A 21,398-nucleotide genomic window follows, 5' to 3' on the forward strand; every position below is an offset into this window, starting at 1 on the left:
CTGCCTGGCCTCTGGAGATTGCCAGAGAAGAAGCTGTCTCCCCAGCACTCGCCCCTTGGCTACTGACTTCATTTTCTCCCCTTCTCCACATATGCCATTTGTATCCTTCCCGCTGATGCCCTGGTGCTGAATCCCACAGAGGGTGGGTCTGCATGAGTCCTTAGTCTGTTTCAGGCCCTTTAACAGGAGTCTCTTGAGAACCCCACACTTTCTTCAGCTGCCCCAACCCCCACTGATTTTTGTAGCCAGAAGTTATGGGGACTTATCTTCCTAGTACTGGAACCCTGGGCTGGGTGGTCTGGTCTTGGACTGGTATTGCTTGCTCCCAAGGTAACCCTCCCAGTTTTTATCCACCACATGTGCATGTGGGGACTGCCCATTCTACCACTTCTCTGGGCTCTCCCGACTCTGCCCCTCCTACCTGTGTGGATGAAGGTGGCTTCTTTAAATCCTTAGTTGTCAGACTTCCATACAGCTCAATTTTCTGATGAATGTGGGTGAAATCTGTTTTGTAATCTAGTTGTAATTTTCACGGTAGTTGTGTGTGGAGGTGAAGGGTGTTTACCTACACTTCTGTCTTGGCCAGAAGTGAGATGTAGTTGTTTTTAAACGCTGGTATCAGGGATTCAAATATTGTCATCAATAATCTCTCACTTTTAAAATCTCTCTTCATCTCTCTTTTGCCTTCATCTGTTTTGGCCACATACATTGTTCTTAGAGCTAGCGATCCCAGAGAAGGGCGGACTACTTTATTTTATGGGGACTCTGATGTCGTAATTGCCATGTCTTGGGAAGGAACTTTGATTGGCTAGCCTTGGACCCATTCACTTCCCTGCTTGGAAAGCAAAGCCACATAATTTACAGTCCCATTAGAATCAGGAGGAAGGTAGCTTCCAAAAAGAAAGGGATGAGGGACAGACGAAAACAAAGCATTGTGCTGCACTCTTCAATAACATATTCCTCATGTTGAGTTTGTTTGTGTGATAAGTGATTTTCTATCAAACGACAAAAATTAAAATTCTTTGCAACCAATTATCGTTTTTGCTTTCTTAAGAAGCATTGACCTAGATCTGTAATTCTTTCTTCCTTCAGGCTCTCATCTCTGTTCATTTCTAATGAGATTTCACATTTAGCAACTGCTGCATAGTCTGGAACATGATGAGAAGTAGATTGTGATTAATGCTCAGTCTTAATTTATAACCCAGGAGGATATTACATTTTAAATTGAATAACATTCTTCCTTATTCATAGCTGAAAATGTCAAAAATAGAAACAGAAGATCACAGAGCAGTACCTTTTCGGTCTTCCTTAATACCCTTAACTAAAGCCATAAATGTATCACAGCAAAGCAACTCTGAAGGCACCTTCAATGGGGATACCTTTCACTCAATTTACAAGTATATTTCAAATGATTTAACAAGGTAAGATTATTATTTCAGGAGCTTAAACTGAATTCTGTAGGGGTTAAAGTGCTTCTAGAAAGTCGTCCTTGTAAATGCTCAAGATTTGGTGGCAATTGTGATGTGAATAGTAACTTAGAGATGTGATGGACTATGAAGGTTGTTGCCTGGGTTAAAGTCCCTCAATTTTTTCTTTTATTGCAAGTAAAAGATAAGAGTTGCAATTAACAAATTATCACTGGAATCTGACTTGGACAGGTAGCATAATGATAATAACAATAATGGCTGGGAAAATAAGATTTGTTACGTGCTAGTTAACCTGAATTATGTCTATTTATTTCTCAAAACAACCCCGGGAGAAATATAAGGCAGATAATATTTTAAACATCTCCATTTTACCTATGAGGAAACAAATACCTAGCGAAGTTAATTAATGTAAACAAGATCACACAGCTGATAAGTAGTAAAGGTGTGATTTGAATCCATATAGATCTAAGTCCACAAATAGAAATATATTCTGCCACTTGTCTTCAAAATATAAAGCAGAGGAGACAGAAGCATTTTTCATATTTTTTTTTCTCTATTAGAAAGTGAAGAGCAGGCCCTGGCTGGTGTGGCTTAGGGGGTTGAGATGTCATCCTGTAATGGAAAGGTTGTGGGTTTGATTCCCAGTTAGGGCACATAACTTGGTTGCAGGTTTGATCCCTGGCTGGGGCATGTATGGGAAGCAACCAATCAGTGCTTCTCTCTGGCACTGATGTTTCTCTCTCCCCTCCCTTCTACCTTCCTCTCTTTGTAAAAGCAGTGCAAAATGTCCTAAGTTGAGGATTAAAAAAAAAAAAATGTGAAAAAGTGTGTCAGGTATTGATAAGCTAGTGGACTATTGGTTAACTAAATGTGATGAAATTGTCATTATGTTAAACAGATATTGTGAACCCTAAGAGCATTGAAGAAAATTTATGTTAACTCCTTATAGAAATGCTAGGTCATATTTGTATCTTAGAACAGTTAGATTCTTTACTAGTTTTCTGTTAACACTAATTTTATTTATTCTTTTTTTTTCTAATTATCTTTCTTTGATGCTGAGCTTCTTTTACTGGCCTTTTAAATTTTTTTAATATGTCAGTCTTTCTTTAATGTGACACTTTGCTCTCACCTGTTTTTTTATAGTTTGTTTCAGTTATTTCTTTGTCTAAATCCAAACTCCTTTTCCGTCACTTTTGCTTGTTACCATCAACTTTGATTATAATGTACCTAGAAAGTTAAGTAACCCACTTATTAGCAATCGAATGGAAAGTCAAAGACTCTGCCCAAAGGTCTTTTACTTTCATTTGAAAAAGAAAATGATGAATTTCAAACTGAAAAAGGTGAAGTTTATAAAGGCTAATGGTAATCTAAGAGCAGTTTGTACGAATTTGATTATCAGAGAGAGGCAATTTTCTCTATGGGTAAAGACATTCCCTCCCTGAATAAAGTTAAAACTTCTCGTCTCACTCTTGTTTTCCTTGCAACTTTTCTTCTACCGTCCTGTGGTCTTTTCATGAGAAACAATTATTAATATATAGTCAATCTGTTGCTCCTTTACTTATATCACAGAGATTTTGCTTTTCTTCACTAATGAACACATCATATGTACATATTTTCTATAATATGCTCACATATACTAAATCCATTTATTGCAACCATACAGCGATCAGTCACTTTATTCTCATGTTATCCGATGCTGTTAATATACTCTTTATTATACTTACATGATCCACTCTTCCCTTTTTCTTGTATTGTTCCAACGCTTTCCCTCTATCACTCTCTGCTACATTTATTTGTATAGAGTGAAAACTGCTGTGCCTGGGTCCTTCCCCCAAGAAAACAAATCACCAACAGTATAAATGAGTTCAGCTTACTGTGCCAAAGGTCTGTATCTTCCCATTTTCATGACTTACCACCAAGAGGTCAGGTGACTGGATAAGTGTAGCCTCATTCCTGTGGCAACTTCCAGGAAAGCAACACAAGAGGAAACTTTCTGTACCCAGCTGTAGTCTAAGGCATCCCAGGTGACGCAGATGGAAAAATGGATCGTGTATTGGTCACAGGTATCTCAGGGCAGTTCTGTCATAATTATCGAAGGTGTCTCTGAGTGCTGAGTGAAAGACTCAAATAAAATTGCGTTTTAAAATTAAGAGAATATTGTACAAATACCTCTTTCTGTCTCCCATAGAAAATATTTTTGTTCTAATGATTTTAAGTGGATGATCATCTAAGGATGTCATTTCATGATTTTTATCCATTGCATTCTTTTTATTTATTTATTTTTATTTTTTTATTGTTCAAATACATTTGTCTCAATTTTCCTGTCACCACTTTCCCCTCCAAATCCTTTTAATCTGGCTCTCAAGGAGACGAACTGTGCCTAATCTCTTCACTCACTTTTTTATGTCATTTTAGTTATCTTGGATATTTTTAATTGGAATGAGTCTTAGAGTCTTCCTCGAAATGGAAACACTTGGTCGTACCGCCTAATTTGAACATCGCGAAGTGAGCGCTCAGTGCGCACCGCGGAGTGGGTCGCCGCAGGGCGCGAGCGGGAGGCGGCCGCAGTGAATGAAGCGCGGCCACAGCTCCACTGTTGTCGACCTCCCTTACCAACAAATTGCACTTTCCTTAGTTCAAATTGTTTTCATAATTTTCCTTTAAGCTTAAAAAAATCTCTACAGATCTGAACATTCATACATTATTTCCTTTAAAAATGTCAAAAGATTGTTTCTTTTTGAAACTTTTAGTTTCCTCTGGAAAAGCTATAGATAACATCTGTAAACTGCCATAGTTTTAATTTCAAATACGTCTTATTCTTATACCTTTGTACTTTTGCACAAGCTATAGTATTATTTTTTCCTGTAGGCATGATGATTTATGTACTGATACATCAATTGGGATACCTTTACCAACATTATCAGGCCAAACTGGAATGATAGCTCCTTTTCATGTTGTAAATAAAATATGAGTGAATTGTTCACTTTTATTATTGACTTTCCATGATGTTTGAAACATATTTTGTCTAACAATTGTAGAAAGTTATTTACATCTTTAGAGGTTATTCATTTCACCAAGTTGGAGAAAGGGTAGGATGAAGTTTAATGAAATCTTTGTGCTTTGTGTACTCCAGAGATATTACACAAGTTTACATTCATCAAACATACATGGGGTTATTTCTCTTATTGGTTGTATGCCAGCATTTGAAGGTGGTGATTTACTATCGAATGTACTTAGGGTCATTTTTCTTTATGTTTACATTTTCTTATTTGTATTTATTCCAATTAGAGAGTTTAATTACTATTAAAATGGTAATAGGATAAAGATAAGTTTTACAAATGACAATATAAAAAAATAACTCTTCAGGAAGGTTTAAATGCCATAAGAATATAAAACGAGAAATATATGCTTGTCAAATATACAGTATAAATAAATAATTTAGATGAAAATGGTTGACTACATTTAACAAAGAGAGTACCAAATAATGATGGGCTAAAGACTGGTTGTTAGATTTGATGTACTTCATTGTATATTGTAAGTAATTGCTATCCATAAAAATTCTATGGCTTCTGTATAAGAAAAAGAGACATTTTGACAGGCAACACTGGTATGAAGCGACAGCAAGTACAAATCCTTGGCAACTGTCATTATCCTGCTGTTGCATTCACATCCAAACTGTGTGATAACTTAGACCTGCATGTTTGTTATTGAGCCATGATCTGTCAAAGTAGCCACACTTTCTGCTTATGAATAGAATTATTAGCCACATGGAGATTTCTGTCATAGGAATCTAAGCTCACCAAAGATGCTTTGTGTTTCAAAAAAGAAAATTAAAAAAAAAAGTTCCGTGTCCTTTTATGCTTATGCTGGCATTTCTGGTGAAATATTTTTGAAGTAAGATAGAATTCTTAGAAAATATCATATTAGTTTCTATTTTAACCCATTATAAAATTATTCAAAATTTGATTTTGTGTAAAAGCAAAGCAAACATGATTAGAGAGTTGTTTGTGTAAGTTGGACTACAATTTGGAAAGTAACAGAAAACTCAACTGGAAGTGACTTTAAAAACGAGGACTAGTCATTTTTTCACGTAAGAAGAACTTCAGAGGCAGGGCAGTTCTCAGGTTAAGTTCAGTGGTTCAGTAGTGTTGTTGAAGAGCATGGCCCTTTGTGCCTTTCCCACTGCCAGCTTCAGAATGTTGGCTAGACCCTTGGGTTTGACTCCTCCAACTCGCAAGGTGCCTCACCACAGGGTCACTCAACAGTGTACCATAAAGAAGGTGAATGTTTGATCGCTTATATCTTTTTATTATAGTAAAAAAAAAAACCCCAAAAATCACCTTGAAGCCTTCTCCTCATGTCCCATTGGCCAGAATGGAATCACAAGCTGATGATTTAACCCGCAACAGGTTAAGAGAAATGGAATTACCACATTTGGGGTTAGATTATTGAGGATTCCTTTCCTGGAGCTGATCACAGGATACCTTCCAAGGGGATCTCAACAGGTTGAATCCTCAAATGTAATTGAATGTTTCCATTTAAGGAAAATCAGGGGAATGCCTTAGATAAAATGAGCATTACCTGATAATAACTCTTGGCTCGAGCTTTATTATATTTTATTTCTTAAATTGTGTTCATTTCTTGTCAGCAATTTTGTAACGTTTTTGCACAGTGTCATAATTATCACAGAATAATTCCTGCATACCAGTCTGGTTGAGTTCCTGTGGAATTTTAGAGTATGTAAAATAAGGATCTTATCCTTGCAGAATGGGATATGAAATCATCTGAAATCACAAAGCAAACATCAATATGCAAAACAATGTATCAGTTTATACACAGGACCTGGAGGAGTGATTTAGAATAAAGATTGACTAGGATCTGGTGGGGTCAGCTCCTCTTATGTGTCTTGGCAGCTTGAAGAGTTTTTCCGAGGCCTTCTCTATATCCTTGACCTCTGAATGTCTCCCTTATAGTAACCAGGACTGTTCCTTCATAGTACTAATCACACTAATTGTAAATTAATATGTGTGACTATTTGCTTAACATTATCTCTTCTAATAGACAATTATTGTTATCATGGAAGAGGTTTCTAGAAAACAAGCACCGAGTTCAGGTTAACATTCACTAAATATTTTTGTATTGAAGGATGTGCGGTAACGGGTATAGATCTGTTGCGTGAACACCAGTGGTAAAAAGGCATACAGATAAGAACTACAGAAGGCAAGGAGGTGCAGTTATAGCTGAGGCATATTACAGGGAGCAATGAGTAGCATCTACTGTTAGAAGTCCTTGAATATGAGATGAACAAGTATGACTTTATTAGGATTTTTCTTCAAATTGCTATAAAAAAGCCACTAAGGTTCACTAATGCTATTAAAGCAAAGGAAATGAGAAGAAAAATTGCTCTTGTCAAAATTAGAGTCATACTCTTAAATCTAACCATGGTCTATTTATGTGCTTTTTCTATAATCCTCCCTGAGCATATTTTCTTAGAGTTTTAGACCTGACATCTTTACTTGGTTGTTCTTTGAAGCACAAATTATAAATTAGGTTAAGTGAAAATCAAAGAGAATAAAGTGTAATTAAATACTAGCCTGGATTATCAAGGGACTTGTAAATTCTACAATGTATAAGATCTGTCCCTGATAACCTGTTCGGTTATAGTAAAAAGTCAACATATAGATGAGGTAGATATAGCACTATTTGAGAAACAAGTAAATACTTAGTAAATTTAATATGCCTTTGTAATTCTGTGATTTATCATATCCATTGCAGTATATGTAGAAGTTGTCTAAAAGATATATTTACATAAAACTTGATCATTTTAAATTAACTAATAGTTTTATTCATTCTGCTTTAAGGTTAAGTTTTGACATGTATTTAACTCCTCTTCTCCTAAGCACACATAAAATTTTTAAATATTTGTATCGTATATATACATATAAACATCATAACCACATTTTTCCTTGATCTTTATTATGACCTAATTTCTAATAGTATTATTCAAATTGTTAAAAGAAATCATCTTTTTTAATAACTGACAGTAAACTAAACAGCAGTAACGTAGCTGACATTTTGTAAAAGAAACATAGCTGAACATTTACATCCAAGTGAATGGCTCCCCTACCATTCCCCCTTAAAATACCTACTTTAAGAAGTAATTTATTCTAATTATAATGCATTATAGTCTCACACATTTTTCAACTTCCACTTTAGACCTTCCTATCAGCATCTATGTCACATTCTTTTAAATATCTTGAATGAAGCCCTGGCTGGATAGGTCAGTTGTTTAGAGTGTTGTCCTGATACACCAAGGTTGCAGGTTTGACCTCTGGTCAGGACACTTACAAATATCAACCAATGAATGCATACATAAGTGGAACAACAAATCAATGCTTCTCTCCCTGTCTCTCTCTCTCTCTGTATGAGTATGTGAGTATTTTATACACACACACACACACACACACACACATATACATATGTTATAAAAATTACATTACATTAGATAATTACATTAGAATTTTCCAGAAAATAAAATATTGGGATCTGAATTTGATATAAAAATGGATAATAAAACCTAAGAAATTGTATAGCTAGTATAGTAGGCAGAAATTTAATATGGTTCCCAGGTCCCCCCCGGCCACTGGCATATATGCCTGGTATAATTCTCTCTTCTTAATTGTGGGTGGGATTGTGAATATGACAGGATGTCACGCTCATGATCAGGTTACATAAAATGGCAATGGAGATTTTTGCAGATGTAGTTAAGGTACATAATCAGTAGCTTTTTTAGTTAATCAAATGGGAGATTATCCTGGATGGACCTGGCCTAATCAGCTCAACTCTTACATGTTTGGAGGTCAGAGCCCGAAGAGTCCTAGAGGTGAATGAGTTCCTGTTGGCTTCAAAGATGGTAGTCACTATGAGTTCTGTAGCTATAAGGAACTAATGTGTGGCAAAACTTCCATAAGCCTAGGAGAAAACCCTGAGCATCAGGTGAGACCATAGCCCCAGCTGGCAGCTTGATTTTGTTATTCTGAGATTCTGAGCAGAGCATTGCCGAAGCATTGCCCAGGCTCCTGATACATGGAAATGGTGCAGTAAAAAATAGGTGCTGTTTTAAGCCACTAAATTTGTGGTAATTCATTGCACAGCAATAGAAAACTAAGATAGATGTTCAATAGATAGATGGATGGATGGATGTTCTTTTAAAAGGTGTATTTTTTGCCCTGGCTGGTGTGGCTCAGTGTACTGAGTGCCAGCCTATGAACCAAAATGTTACTGGTTTGATTTCCAGTCAGGGCACCTGCCTGGGTTGTGGATCAGGTTCCCAGTTGGAGGCATACAGGAGACAATTGATCAATGTTTCTCTCACACATCAGTTTCCCTCCATTTATCACTCCCTTCGCCTCTCTAAAAATAAATAAATAAAACTCTAAAAAAAAAGGTATATTTTTGAAAATATGATTGATGTTCTGTGTCAACTTAATATAGTGACTTTTAGTTTTCAGGCTGAAAAATGCTTTTATACCAGTCATAAAAATAATAATGCAGTGAATGAATTGAAATATTTGAAAGAAATTTAGGTCTAGCGTTTTAGATGGCAGGAAATAATTAATGAGATATAGTGATTCCAGCTATCAAATCTACCAGGGCAGACGTCAGTGCACAGAACAGGAGTACATTCCTATGTACGTGGGTAACATAGAGATCATACTGAAGAAGGAGCTACTTGAAGTCTGTGTATATATGAATTATTTACAGATATAGTGAAAGATCTACAGTAAAGACATAGGAGACTTCCAGAACAAGATAGTAAGACTGACATAGAATGTAAAAAATAGGATCTGTTTTATAAAATGAGCTCAAGTTCCAGGATGTGGTAGAAAGCCTCATCAGTAAGTGAGGACAAAGTGAGGTTATACTTTTTTGGATAAAGGACCATTTCCTAAAACAGTTGGTTTCAGGAATTTGCATGGAATTCCTACTCCCATCCATGGAGGCTTAAGATGAGCCAATAAATAAAAGTAACCATAGCACTAAACTAAATTTAGTATCAGTTGGGAGAAACAAAGTTCAAGAAAACTATCATACAACTCATCAAATCTTATAAAAGAAAACTATAGCAAAGTGTAGATCTTAAATTATAATGTAAAATTTATATAATTAATAATTCATAAAAGCACAGGAAAGACAGGATGCGCATCCTTAAGCCCATGCAAGGCAGGATTTTGGAGCTGAGCCCCCTACATAAAATCCCAAGCCATGAAAGATAAGTACAATAAATGGATATGATATGTTCTAAGGTTCTTGCCTTGTACTCATATTGTAATATCTAGTGTTTCCACTAAAAATAAGGTTAAACAATGTAGCATAACAACCTAATATAAGGGAAATGAAATAATATCAAAAATATTTAAACCTAAGGAAAAATAAAAGAATATAGGACAGATAGGAAAAATTGAAAACAAATTGTCAGATTACAGGCTAAGTTTTTAATTAAAAGACAAAGACTGTCATGGTGAGATAACTATGTTAATATATATTCATTGTAAACAAGCTAATTTCTCAATTAAAAGACAAAGGCAGTCTTGGTGAAGGAGATTACTATGTGAATGTATACGACATGTAAACAGGCTAAAGTCTCCAAAGGCAGAAAACGGTCTTTGGGAAGAAGATAACTATGAAGTTGTATATATGAATCTGGACGTAGAGGAAGTTCACTTTAATAAATCTGAATGAAATAGGATTTATAAGAGATTTTTTCACATAGGAAAAAGAATCTTTTAAAGAAAAAAAGGTGGGGAGAAACAAGAGGAAGAAAGAAAAATGGGGAGACTACAATTATGGTTACTTAAATACCATCTAGGTATTGTAGGTACAAGGTCTGTCTGGAAAAAGTGCAGCCATTGTTAATATAATGAGAATGGTTTGCATAACATCGATGTAACTTGGCAGCCAAGGAGAGTGGACTGGAATGAGCACGTGTGAACAATGATGACCTCACTGTACACAGTGGGAGTGGTAGACACCATTGAGTGAGCATATGCACTGTGTGGACATTGCGTTCAAAGTGACTGAGCAAGTAGAGCAATAAATCTGCATCAAATTCTGCGTGAAGCTTGAACATTCCTCTGCAGAAACTATCTGGATGTTTCAGAAGGCTGCAGCTGTGGGCAGCTGGTGACCGGCAGTTTCATCACGACAACATACCCCCCTTCATGCATCATACCACGCGCAGAGTTTTTTGGTGAAATATCAAATCATCCAGGTGACTCAGCCCCTCTTGTAGTTCAGATTTAGTACCCTATGACTTCTCGCTTTTTCTGAAACTAAAGTCACCTTTGAAAGGGCAGAGATTTCAGGCTGTCTGTGAGATCCAGGAAAATAGGACGGGACAGCTGATGGCGATTGGGAGAACTGTGTGAAGTCCTAAGGTGCCTACTTTGAAGGGAACTGAGGTGTCATCGTCCTATGTACACTGTTTCTTGTATCTTGTATCTTCTTCAATAACTGTCTCTATTTCTCACAGCACAAGGCTGGATACCTTCTGGACAGACCTCATATATTAATTAAAGAGCGCTCCCGGTTGGCCACTGCTAATGTAGATCTACTGCCTTTGCCCACCACCCCATTGCCCTACCAGGTTCTAAATTTCAATTCCCCATCTTGTGGCTCTCCTTTTCCCTGAACTCTTGAAAAGGAATTTCAATTTTATAACTAATGGAAAATAAGGATGCTTTAGTGTTAATGAGAATAATATTGTAGGATTATGGTTTAGTGCAGAGATTGTGTAGCCAAACTTCCTGGCTTTGAATCACGTGTCTGACTCCTGCCCGCTGTGTGACCTTTGGCAAGTTACTTAAGCCCTCAGTTTACTCATCTGTAAAAGGGGGAAAATAGGGCTGTTTGTGGATTAAATGAAGCTGTAAGTGCTTAAAACAGTGACTGTCAAAAGAAGTGCTCTGTAAGTCTTAGCTATTAGTATTGTTATTATTTTATCCATATGATATACCTTTTATTCCTTGTCTGGCCTCTGGCCTGGGCTAGAATACCCATAATTGAGCAAGTCAGGGCTAAAAGCTGATGGAACTGCTCTAGGAAGATACTGGGGGACTCTGCTTACAACTTGAGCTGCTTCAGGGTCCATGTGACGATATGGGGCAGGGTTAGGGAAGCGTTTCTCCTCCCCACCCCTGCACTAAACAGCAGTGACGTCCCAAGCACAGGACTGTTTGGGAACCCTGCAAGGCAGCACCTTGCCCGGGATCTCGTCGTTCTCGGATGGTTAGTGACAGCAGTGAAGAGACGAAACAGCTGTGACTCACACCAACAAATTTTTATAGAAACTTGGGTGGCACTTTTAGGAATTTATAACGTACTACTTTGGGGACCCAGAAAATAAATGGGAAGGATTTTGAGGGGTGATAAGTCCTGTATTAAAACAATGGTGTTACCGTGCTGAGAGTTTATTTGCTCGCCCTGAAGTTTGGCATTAAGGGCAATCCTATCACACACATCGCTTTGGGCCAACACTGACACAAAGTATTGGTCCAGATGGCTCAGGACTGGACTCACAATTGCAGTATTACATTCTTCTGTTTATGATTAGAAGTGAATGACTAGTTTTAAGATAATCAGAAGAAGCAGAATAGCCTTTGAGTAGTTGTTAAATTTAAAAACATTTGATAGTAAGCTAAATTGCGTGAAGTATTTTAGTGAGCATTTTTCAGTCGATCAGTGTACAGTGTGTCTGCTTACCTCAGTGTAGTAGGTATGCAAGGCCCTGCCTATTATATATTCCTACTTTGGGAGACATCCGAGAGCGTATCTTGCTGTAACTCCTCTGTACCTTATTATCCTGTGGTCCAAGCTATAGTTTTTTTGACCAGTGATGGTTAGTTTCCCCTCCACAGTCTTGCTAGTGGTTTTTGAGGTCAACAAGCTTGAGAGTTCTACCCAATAGGAATGCCCTTTACTGGCTATTGATGAATTTCAGAGGAATTGAGTAACTCATGCCAGGAGGCTCTGCAGAAAGTAGTGTGCAATAGAAATGAGGAGGCACATGAGGAAGTTAACAGAGTCCATGAGGAGCGAGGAGGCGGATAGAGGTAGGTTAGGTGATCTAGGAAGAGAGACACAGGAGAGATGATGTTGCTGAATCAAAAAATGTGGCAGTTTACCAGAGTTGTTCATATGTGACTAGTATGTCTTTGCGAGCATTGAATGGCTTTCTAACTCTCCTTGTGCCTTCCTGGAGTGACTTTCTTAACTTTCTGTGTATTCTGGTAAGAGCTATATCACCTAAAACCCTCAGGATGTGTAGCTTTCAGTGCCAAAGCCAGAATAGTCCTTAACAGACCAGGATGAGTTAGTCACCCTAATCTCAGGACTGCTATGAAGCCTTTACCAACTTCATTCCAGGCTACATAAATTTGCCTTCAAGGGATTCATTCTCTTTGCATTTAAAGTCAATTCACACCCATAGTCCTAAGCAGTTTGTTTGACATATATTCTCTCTTTATTAGGGGTTAGTTGCAAGTTTCTCAAGGGTAGGAGCCACATCTCTTTAACTTTTGTATTTTCTAATACTTAGCAGAGTGCTAGTGTTTAAAAGTTAATCTAAGAATTTAGAATTTTTACTTAGATCATCTCAAAGGTTGCACAGCTTTCTTCTTTAAGTAAGTAAGGTTAATGTATGAATGTTGGTTTTATCTTAGGACAAGCTTGGGTTCAGTTTCTCCCTGTGCTTGGGCAAGTTAATTAGCCTCTCTGAGACACAATTTCTTAAATCTGGAAAATGGGGATAAAAATACTACCTGCTTTCCAGGGATGATGTAAGGATTAAACAAAACAATGGCTAAAGGTATAGTATTTTGTCTAGCACATAGCACAAAACTAGTTATCATGTGGTCCTTGTAATAACTGGTTACACATCAATTCACTGTATTCTCCCATGGATTGTTTCTTCCAGGGAGTTAATGTCATCCCAGGCAAAAGCAGTTATTAAAACTACTGAAGATTATTGGCAGCCTCAGTTTGGCCCCAACAGACTTTTGCTTTCAGCAGCAATATCAGAAGGGTCAGGATTTCAAGATTGCTCCACACATCAAAAAGCATCAGATCATAGCCATGATGAGATATCAGACCCCGAGAGCTACAAATCAAACAGTAAAAACAATTCTTGTTTTATATCAGCATCCAAGAGAAACAGGCCTGTCAGTGCTCCAGCGGGTCAACTGAGGTAATCAAAGCGCCTTCTGTTCTTTTTAACCAACTGTTGAAGACTTTTTCTTCCGGGCAGAATTTATAATGACTCAATTGACTATTTCAGACATTAAAATGTAACACATCTATATCTCTAGGGTTTTGTTTCTGTTTTTGTTTTGTTCATTTTTTTTGAAAGCATAGGAGTAGAGTGTTGTTAATTACATTTGTGGAAAACATGAAATACATTGCAACTCAGATAATATTAAACTCTGAAAAAAATGTTTGAAGCAGAAATCAGTCTAGGACCATCAAATATCTCTGCTCACCAGGTATTTATTTAAAAATAGAAATGTATACTTCTGATATTTAACCATTATTTTAAAATAAAATTCTATTGGAACAAACTTATTGTAAAACTATTTTGTGTATTTTTGCATCAAGGTTGTTACTATAGACTATTTTTTATCATAAACTTTTAACCTAAGAGTTTCTGAATAGAATACAATGTTCATAAAACAAAATTCAAACCATTCCCGTTCCTAGTATTCCCATTATTTTCATAGGTGGATATATTGTGATTTGAACTTCCCTTAAGTTTTTACATTAAAATGCTTACACTGCCTTCCCTGGCATTAAGGATTAACAGGCTTAGTTTGGAAACTCTGAAGTAAAAAATTTGACATGTTAGTCACTTACATGTACTTTTGCTGAGAAAATTAGAAGGATTGACACTGGTTTTGACTGATGACAAAAGTTAGAAATCTTCTCTTACTGCATCCAAACAATTTTAAATGAAAGCAATTACAATTAACTTTAGAATAAAAAATTTAGTTATTATCTATTTGAATTTGAAATCTTTTTAAAAAATCAAAGAACTTTGATAAACATGAAAACTTGAGGGGACATTTTGCCATTTACTATTTTATGATGTTAAGACCATATTGCTATTTCTTTGCTATCAGAACATAATTAATATATAAATATAAGTTATAAAAATGAGTGTTCAGACGTTTTGTAAATAAAATGGCAAAAAGGATTTATTCTGAGATACGTGTTTTACATGAACAGTTTTGACAACCTTATCCTATATTAAATGTTTTTAAATACTTAAGTAGTTATATACAATTATAGCCTATAAAAAGTATTTTTGAAGAATACTTACAATCATTAGTACTTATAGCTGTAAAAAATATCCAGGATAATATCTTTTGGAATGTTTTTTTCTAATTAACATCTACCGATTTCTACTTTTTTTTCCTCTTCAGAGTCACAGAGTTCTCTTCAAAATTTCAGTCAGCTCAGAATTGGAATAGAATCTCTCAAAGACATAAACTTCAACCCAAAGTGATTCGAGTAACAGCTTACAAAAATGGATCTGTAACAGTCTTTGCCAAAGTTACTGCACCAACCATCACCTTGGTAACTAGTGTTCAAAAGTTTTCAGTGCTTCGTTTCTCCCCTTACTCTCTTTATAATATGAAAGATGAGAAAAATTACATTTACTGTGTTAACATTTTTTCTAAGTAATATGAATCTGTAAATTGCGTATGTATACGTAGAACTCAAAGGCATTTCATTCCCTTTTCATCAATATATAAATCATATATTTAGTTAAACAAATACAATAGTTTTATATCTTTTAGAGTTATAAGAACATTTAACTGATAGAACAGAAGGACTATAATTAGACAACCATTCTATATTCTTAGTGCTACAATTTACTTTTTATTTGTCTATTTTCAACTGCTAGAAAGTAACTATATTTGTTGAGGCACCCGAGTTAACTCTGGCAATTGACTCAAATTTCAATTTTGATTGTTAGCACCTTTTGTCTCATGGAAATGTGTTACTTTACTTGTTGTTAATCACTTTCTCTTACCTCTTGCTGCCTTCCAGTTGCTGGAGGAGTGCACGGAAAAGCTGCGTCTGAACAAGGCCGCACGACGAGTGTTCCTGGCAGACGGCACTGAAGCCCTCAAACCTGAAGATATACTCTGTGAAGCCGATGTTTATGTTTCCATGGGAGAGCCCTTTTTAGATCCATTCAAAAAAATTAAAGGTAAAAAAGAAAAAAGAAATTCCCACCCCCACATACAGTAAATTGCTTGAGGGATGCAATTAAAAAATGATTTCCATCCTGTCTTTTTTGCATGGCTTAACAAAACTAATGTTTACGCATTTACAGCTCAGTAAGAGGATAATGTGGTTAATGAAAGAAAAATCCACTGACAGCCACGTTTATTGCCCTTCATTAGCATTGGTGCTTAATTTAATATAGATCTGAATAGACATTAGGGAGCCTGCAGGAGGTTAAATGGTGAAAATATAATAAATTAAATCAGATTATTGAATTTACTGTTTAGTTTCTGTGACACCCAACAGACATAATTCATTAGATTTATTCTCTTAGAAAATGGTTCAAAGTTTCAAGTATCGTTTATTCATTTACTACATTCTTGGTCATTTTTCAAGTGGCATTAACATAATTATGAAAATGTGGCCAGTAATGAACACATAATTCTGATATACATGTAATTTTCCTAATAAAATTTTTCATAAGGTAAATGCTTCAGCTTGACTTTTCTTTTTCTCTTGAAATGTATATATATTTATATATGTAATTGAAATTTTAATATAAATTATATAAAAGATATAAACATAAAAAGATACAGTTTTCAGACAGATTTGCAGATAAGATTTTTTTAAAGTGCATTATTTCAAACATTTTAGAAATGTGAAGATTTTTTAAATAAAAAACATTTTTCTTTCTTTAGTGGTAAAGGATATGTTTTAAGAGATAAATGAAAGTACTGCTAAGAATATTCTTCCAAGCATGTCATAATTAGAGTCTGTTATCAAGTCCTGTATATGGTAATTACATTGAAATGGTACAACTTTGCCATATGAATTTAGTGTATCTAACTGCTGTACTCCCTTAAGCTTTTTATACCTTTTTACAAGTAATTTTTTTCTGCAACTGCTTTAAAGCTGGTGAACTAAAGGCAAGTCTAGGCAGTAATTGCATAAGTAGAGGGAAAATAATTCTAGAATTCATTACGGTTGAGGTGATGAAAATTCTTTATCTATAATGTTATATCAAATAATGCTAAGATTTTTCTTTCATGATGTTTGATCACCAGGAAATACATAATTTATTGAATTCAGTAGAAAGTTCAAGGTAATTTGGCTCTTGTAAAGGAACTTGTTGCTATAATACTCAGTAAAAATTACCTATACAATAGAATAGACCTATTAATTTTCAAATTTTCCTTTAACTTTAGATATGGCCGCATTTATTTTTTATTCATTAACCATCTGTTTGTAGATAAGCATGTGTCTTTGTGGGTAAATGTTTCTGAGTTTTGTATGTTCAGATATTTATATAATAAGTGCTTTCTAAAGATCCTTGATTATTTTTCTTAATAAGAAATACTTGCCTTTCATATGATAATGGTATTGTGGACAAGATACATAAAAATTGTTCACAGCTAAGCTTCTTAGAAAATTTCCTGGATGTGTATGCCTAAAATAACAGTGTTACACACAGGAGTAAGCTTGGTGGATGATTTTTAAGTGTACAAACTAATTTCCTCCTATTTTTTGTTTCTCTCTTTTATCCTTTTTAAAGCCAAGTCCAGAACAAAAACTTCTCTGCTTTGTCTGCATATCTTTGGCTGTGTTTCACTGTGACATGCACTGCTGTTCTTTTAGCACCAAAATGTTGGCACACACTCCTGAAAATTTCACACCATCTCTTGCTGGATCAGCAAGCTTAACCCACCAAAATCTGGTGTTGTGCAATGGTTTTTGACTGATAATCAATCTTTATGCTGCTCGACAGTTGTTGCTGGGACACGGAGTAGAGCAGGTGGCAGATGTGCCTTGTCTTTTGAGAAAAGAAATTGTAGGTGAGCTTGGACACAGACTAGCATATCGCATGTCCATTAAAAAGACTTAGGGATAAGTATAGTGGGGGAAAAGCCACTCATCTAAGTTAAGCACTTCGATAAGCCTAAAGACTGGTATTTGGTTTCTTTCAGAACATTAAGAATATAAATGTAAATAAATATTGCACATATATGTATATATGTATGGTAATATATGTACCACTTGATTTAGATAATTTGAGAGGGGTGTGGGGAGATTTCATATATATGTGTGTATGCTATACATGTATTAATATATGTACATATTTCATATATATGTCCCATACACTTTTTCAAACCAAGTTAAATTTACCTTTCTTGCATGTGTCTTATGGATAAATCAATCATTTGCCAACCTGTTGTCCTGAATGTACCATAAGAATAAAACATGCATGAATAGCTTTGAAGTTGGTAGATTAATTTAGGGTAAGGAAGCATTCTCAGACATTGGAAAATTGAACATTCTACAGATAAATAGGGGTAAAACAGTTGGCAGAATTGGGTGTTAGTGTTTTCTCTCTCTAAATGAGCATGAATATTTTATATACAATTAACCAATAGGCATTTGTATTAGCAAGTGATCATTATGTCAATATGCTTATTTTCATTCATTCAGCAAACATGCATTAAGAGCATACTGTGTGCTGGGAGCTAGGACAGATCAGACACAGGTTAAAAAAAGGGGCTGGTAGCCTAATTTCTTTTTTATTATTCTTTCATCTCTGATTTTAAATTCAACTTAATGCAACTTAATCTAAATTTAGGCCAATACATATTTATTAAGTACCTACTCTCTGTGTAGTCCTGGCATAAGGATAGAAGCCCTGGTCTTTAAAGAACATAAACTGCGTAAATAAATTGTAAACCCTTAAAACTGAGAACACTATTCAACAATGTGAATCAAATATATCCTCCAAAGGAAAATTTACTTCATTTCTGGCACAGGAAGGCCAAATAAGCCTATGTATATTTTGGCAATTATATGTCCATACTTCATTGTTTTCTTATTCTTTGGAAAAGCAGTATAGATAATGAAAATTGTTTTACTTAAACTATTTCCAGATTTGCTAGGGTAGAAATATATGTACAAAAAAATCTCTGATTTTCTTTTTTGCCTAAATCTATTATCTAATTAACTGATTTAGAGAATGCCTCTGATTTTTTTAACTACTTTACTACCCCTTTGAGCATCACTGTTGACAACCGGTGGCACTGGATTTAATAGAAAGCCAGAGCTATTCATCACATACCTCAAAACACAAAGCTTTTCTATAGAGGTCAAACCAAGGTCAAAACTGACATGAAGCATTCCCTGTTAAAATGCAATATTAGAATAATTCTTGCATTTTGAAGTTGAATACTTAGCAGAAAGATTAATAGTCTATGGGGTAAATAGAAATATTTTTACACAGACTGTTGATGATAATCAACTGTCTTAATAGGTCTTATAATTCTGACATTTGGAGATTCTAAAATTTATTAATGATTCTGCTAGAATAGTGAAGATGTCGTTAATGAATTGTTTGAAAAGTCATTTAAAAGTTTTCAGATTTATGGGCATGCAGTTTAGGTATTCAGTTTCTTAAATCTTCTGCCTAATGGTGGCACAGTGAAAACTCTTGCATTAGATTCATGGGGTTTATAAGAGTTCAGCTCCTATATAACCTCTAGGCAGTGCCAACCTAAGCATAAGAAATGGTTCACACCTGCAATTGCTTAAAGGCCTTAAAGAAGATAAGGTGAAAAACTTGTTTGGACCTAACTTATTATGTCTAACTTTTAATGTATGGATCTCTGATTGTTTAGGAAGTTTTTTAGTTTTATATTTCTATTCTTTCCTATCCAACCTATTCTACTATTTGGCTTTTAGAGTTATCATGTACAGTGATTCATTTAAGTCCTGAGGTTTGTTAACCAGAAGTGTAACTGAGTATCATGAATCAGATTTTACGTCTTTTATACACTGTATTGTGAAGATGTAGTCACTGAAAAAAAAAATTTGTGAAAAGAGTTCTTGATATTACACCTAAGATCTAAATTTAAACCTAGAGATTTTCTGCTGTCATGTGGTCTACAAAATGAAATAATTTGCTGTGACAGCTTGTGATTGACAAGAATATGTGTGAGCACATTTAAAATAGGCCATCTTTTCGTGTAGAAGTAAATGTCAGTGAAATGATGGATTCTCATCGTTTTAATTATTGATGATTTGGAAATATTTCAATTCCGTGACACACAAGACACGTTATAAATAGCAGCATAACACTTTTTCTCATATCCGCGTCAATAATGAAATGTTCTGTCATATTTTGTTTTTCTTTTAAATGCATTAGTTTAATCAACCTGGCTTCATACATCATACAGTCTTCTGTTATGTCTCCTGAATTTGTTGATTTTTAAATGGTTGTGTTAAAAGCACAAGTTTCAAGAAGCGCTCACTATCCACATCACATCGCACTTTGCTATTCTTGCTTCTGGGTCTTAAGACAATGCTCCAGTGTTGCTGACACCAGCGGCAGCTTTAGTCCTGTTCAAGCTGACACCGTCTTCTTCATGCTCACCTGTAAAGCGACTACAACTTAGTTCAGGCAGATACAGTGGGAGTGATAGCGGGCTTTCTCAAATTCTCTGTTATCTTATTGTTTGAATAGTGTATGTACCAGGTGAGATTATTTGTCAGTCCTTTATATCTCCTACTTATACTCAAAAGAAGGAAAATGAAATTATATAGAGAAAACACTTTCTTCTGAGGTAGCACGTGCTTCTTTTATTTCTATAAATGAGGGTGACTATAAACATATATTTTTGTATTTCCAGATTCCAAAAATTTTAAACCTGTACATAAGTGTATAGAGTATCCTTACTATAATAGATGTAGATTTAAAGATAATTGGAAGAGACAGACCCCCCCTCCAAAAAATGTCGTTAGCTAACAGGAAGGTCTAGCACATACATGTGGCAGCATCTTCTTATGTTGTCAAAATATCAAATCATTGAGAAACATCTAAATTTTTGACATATTCATGTGTTTGATTACAGGCTGCAACCTTGAACCTTGCAGGGCATATTACATAATATATGATATATGCATTGCTGGGGGGAGTATATGTGTATATGTATGAATATATATATACACACACCATATGAATTTTTTGAAACCCCCAAATTTTTATTCACAGAATCACATCTGACCTAAAATTTTTGGGTAAGATCTTTCTGTCACAGCTGCAAAGAAATCTGATAACTTTTAAAATATATTTTTTTATTTTTATGTTTTATTGTTCAGTTGCAGTTGCCCAGCCTTTTCCCCCCCGCATTGCTCTCCCCTGCCCCATCCCCCCGACTCCCACAGTCAGTCCCCTCCATTGTCCGTGCCCATGAGTCCTTTCTTCATGAAATCTGAGAAATTTTAATTCTTACTAGGATATTAACTTAGAAGGCTTATAAATATTTTCTTTATTACTTGAATTGCTTGCTGCACGGGTAAGAGTGTGCAGAGAGAATATCTCCCTGACTGAAAGAGTATGTGAGAGATAAGGAATTACATTTCCCTTCCAATGAGTCAGAGGAATAGTTAAAAAGAGATCATTTATATTCAATCGTTTCCTCAACAAATATCTGTTGAGTCCCTGCAATATGCCAGGCATTGCACCAAGCCTTAAGGATACAGTGTGAACAAGAGAAAGGTTTCTTGGAGCTTAGCTTCTAGTGAGATGGAAGGAGCAATAGACAATAAGTGTATAAAGAACTAAAGAAGGTATTTATTGACAGTAGTTATTATAAAGGATAAAAAAGATGCTATAATAAGAATATGTAATGTCATGGAAACAAGGAG

The 21,398-nt window shown here is 35.3% G+C and overlaps 1 protein-coding gene across 1 annotated transcript in view; it reads left to right on the top strand.

The window, feature by feature from the left end:
* The first annotated feature begins 1,207 nt into the window (after positions 1 to 1,207).
* Positions 1,208 to 21,398, top strand: part of DCDC1 (doublecortin domain containing 1) — a 349,931-nt gene continuing 329,740 nt past the window's right edge. Inside the window, exons 1-4 of the mRNA XM_054585968.1 lie at positions 1,208 to 1,421; positions 13,402 to 13,671; positions 14,903 to 15,056; positions 15,534 to 15,696. Coding sequence (XP_054441943.1) covers positions 1,258 to 1,421; positions 13,402 to 13,671; positions 14,903 to 15,056; positions 15,534 to 15,696 — 751 coding nt within the window. The 5' untranslated portion in view covers positions 1,208 to 1,257. The remainder of the gene's footprint in view (positions 1,422 to 13,401; positions 13,672 to 14,902; positions 15,057 to 15,533; positions 15,697 to 21,398) is intronic.

Source organism: Pteronotus mesoamericanus, unplaced genomic scaffold (assembly GCF_021234165.1).
Source record: "Pteronotus mesoamericanus isolate MK-2021 breed Mesoamerican mustached bat unplaced genomic scaffold, CSHL_Meso_final contig_90, whole genome shotgun sequence".
In the NCBI taxonomy this organism is placed as follows: Eukaryota; Metazoa; Chordata; class Mammalia; order Chiroptera; family Mormoopidae; genus Pteronotus; species Pteronotus mesoamericanus.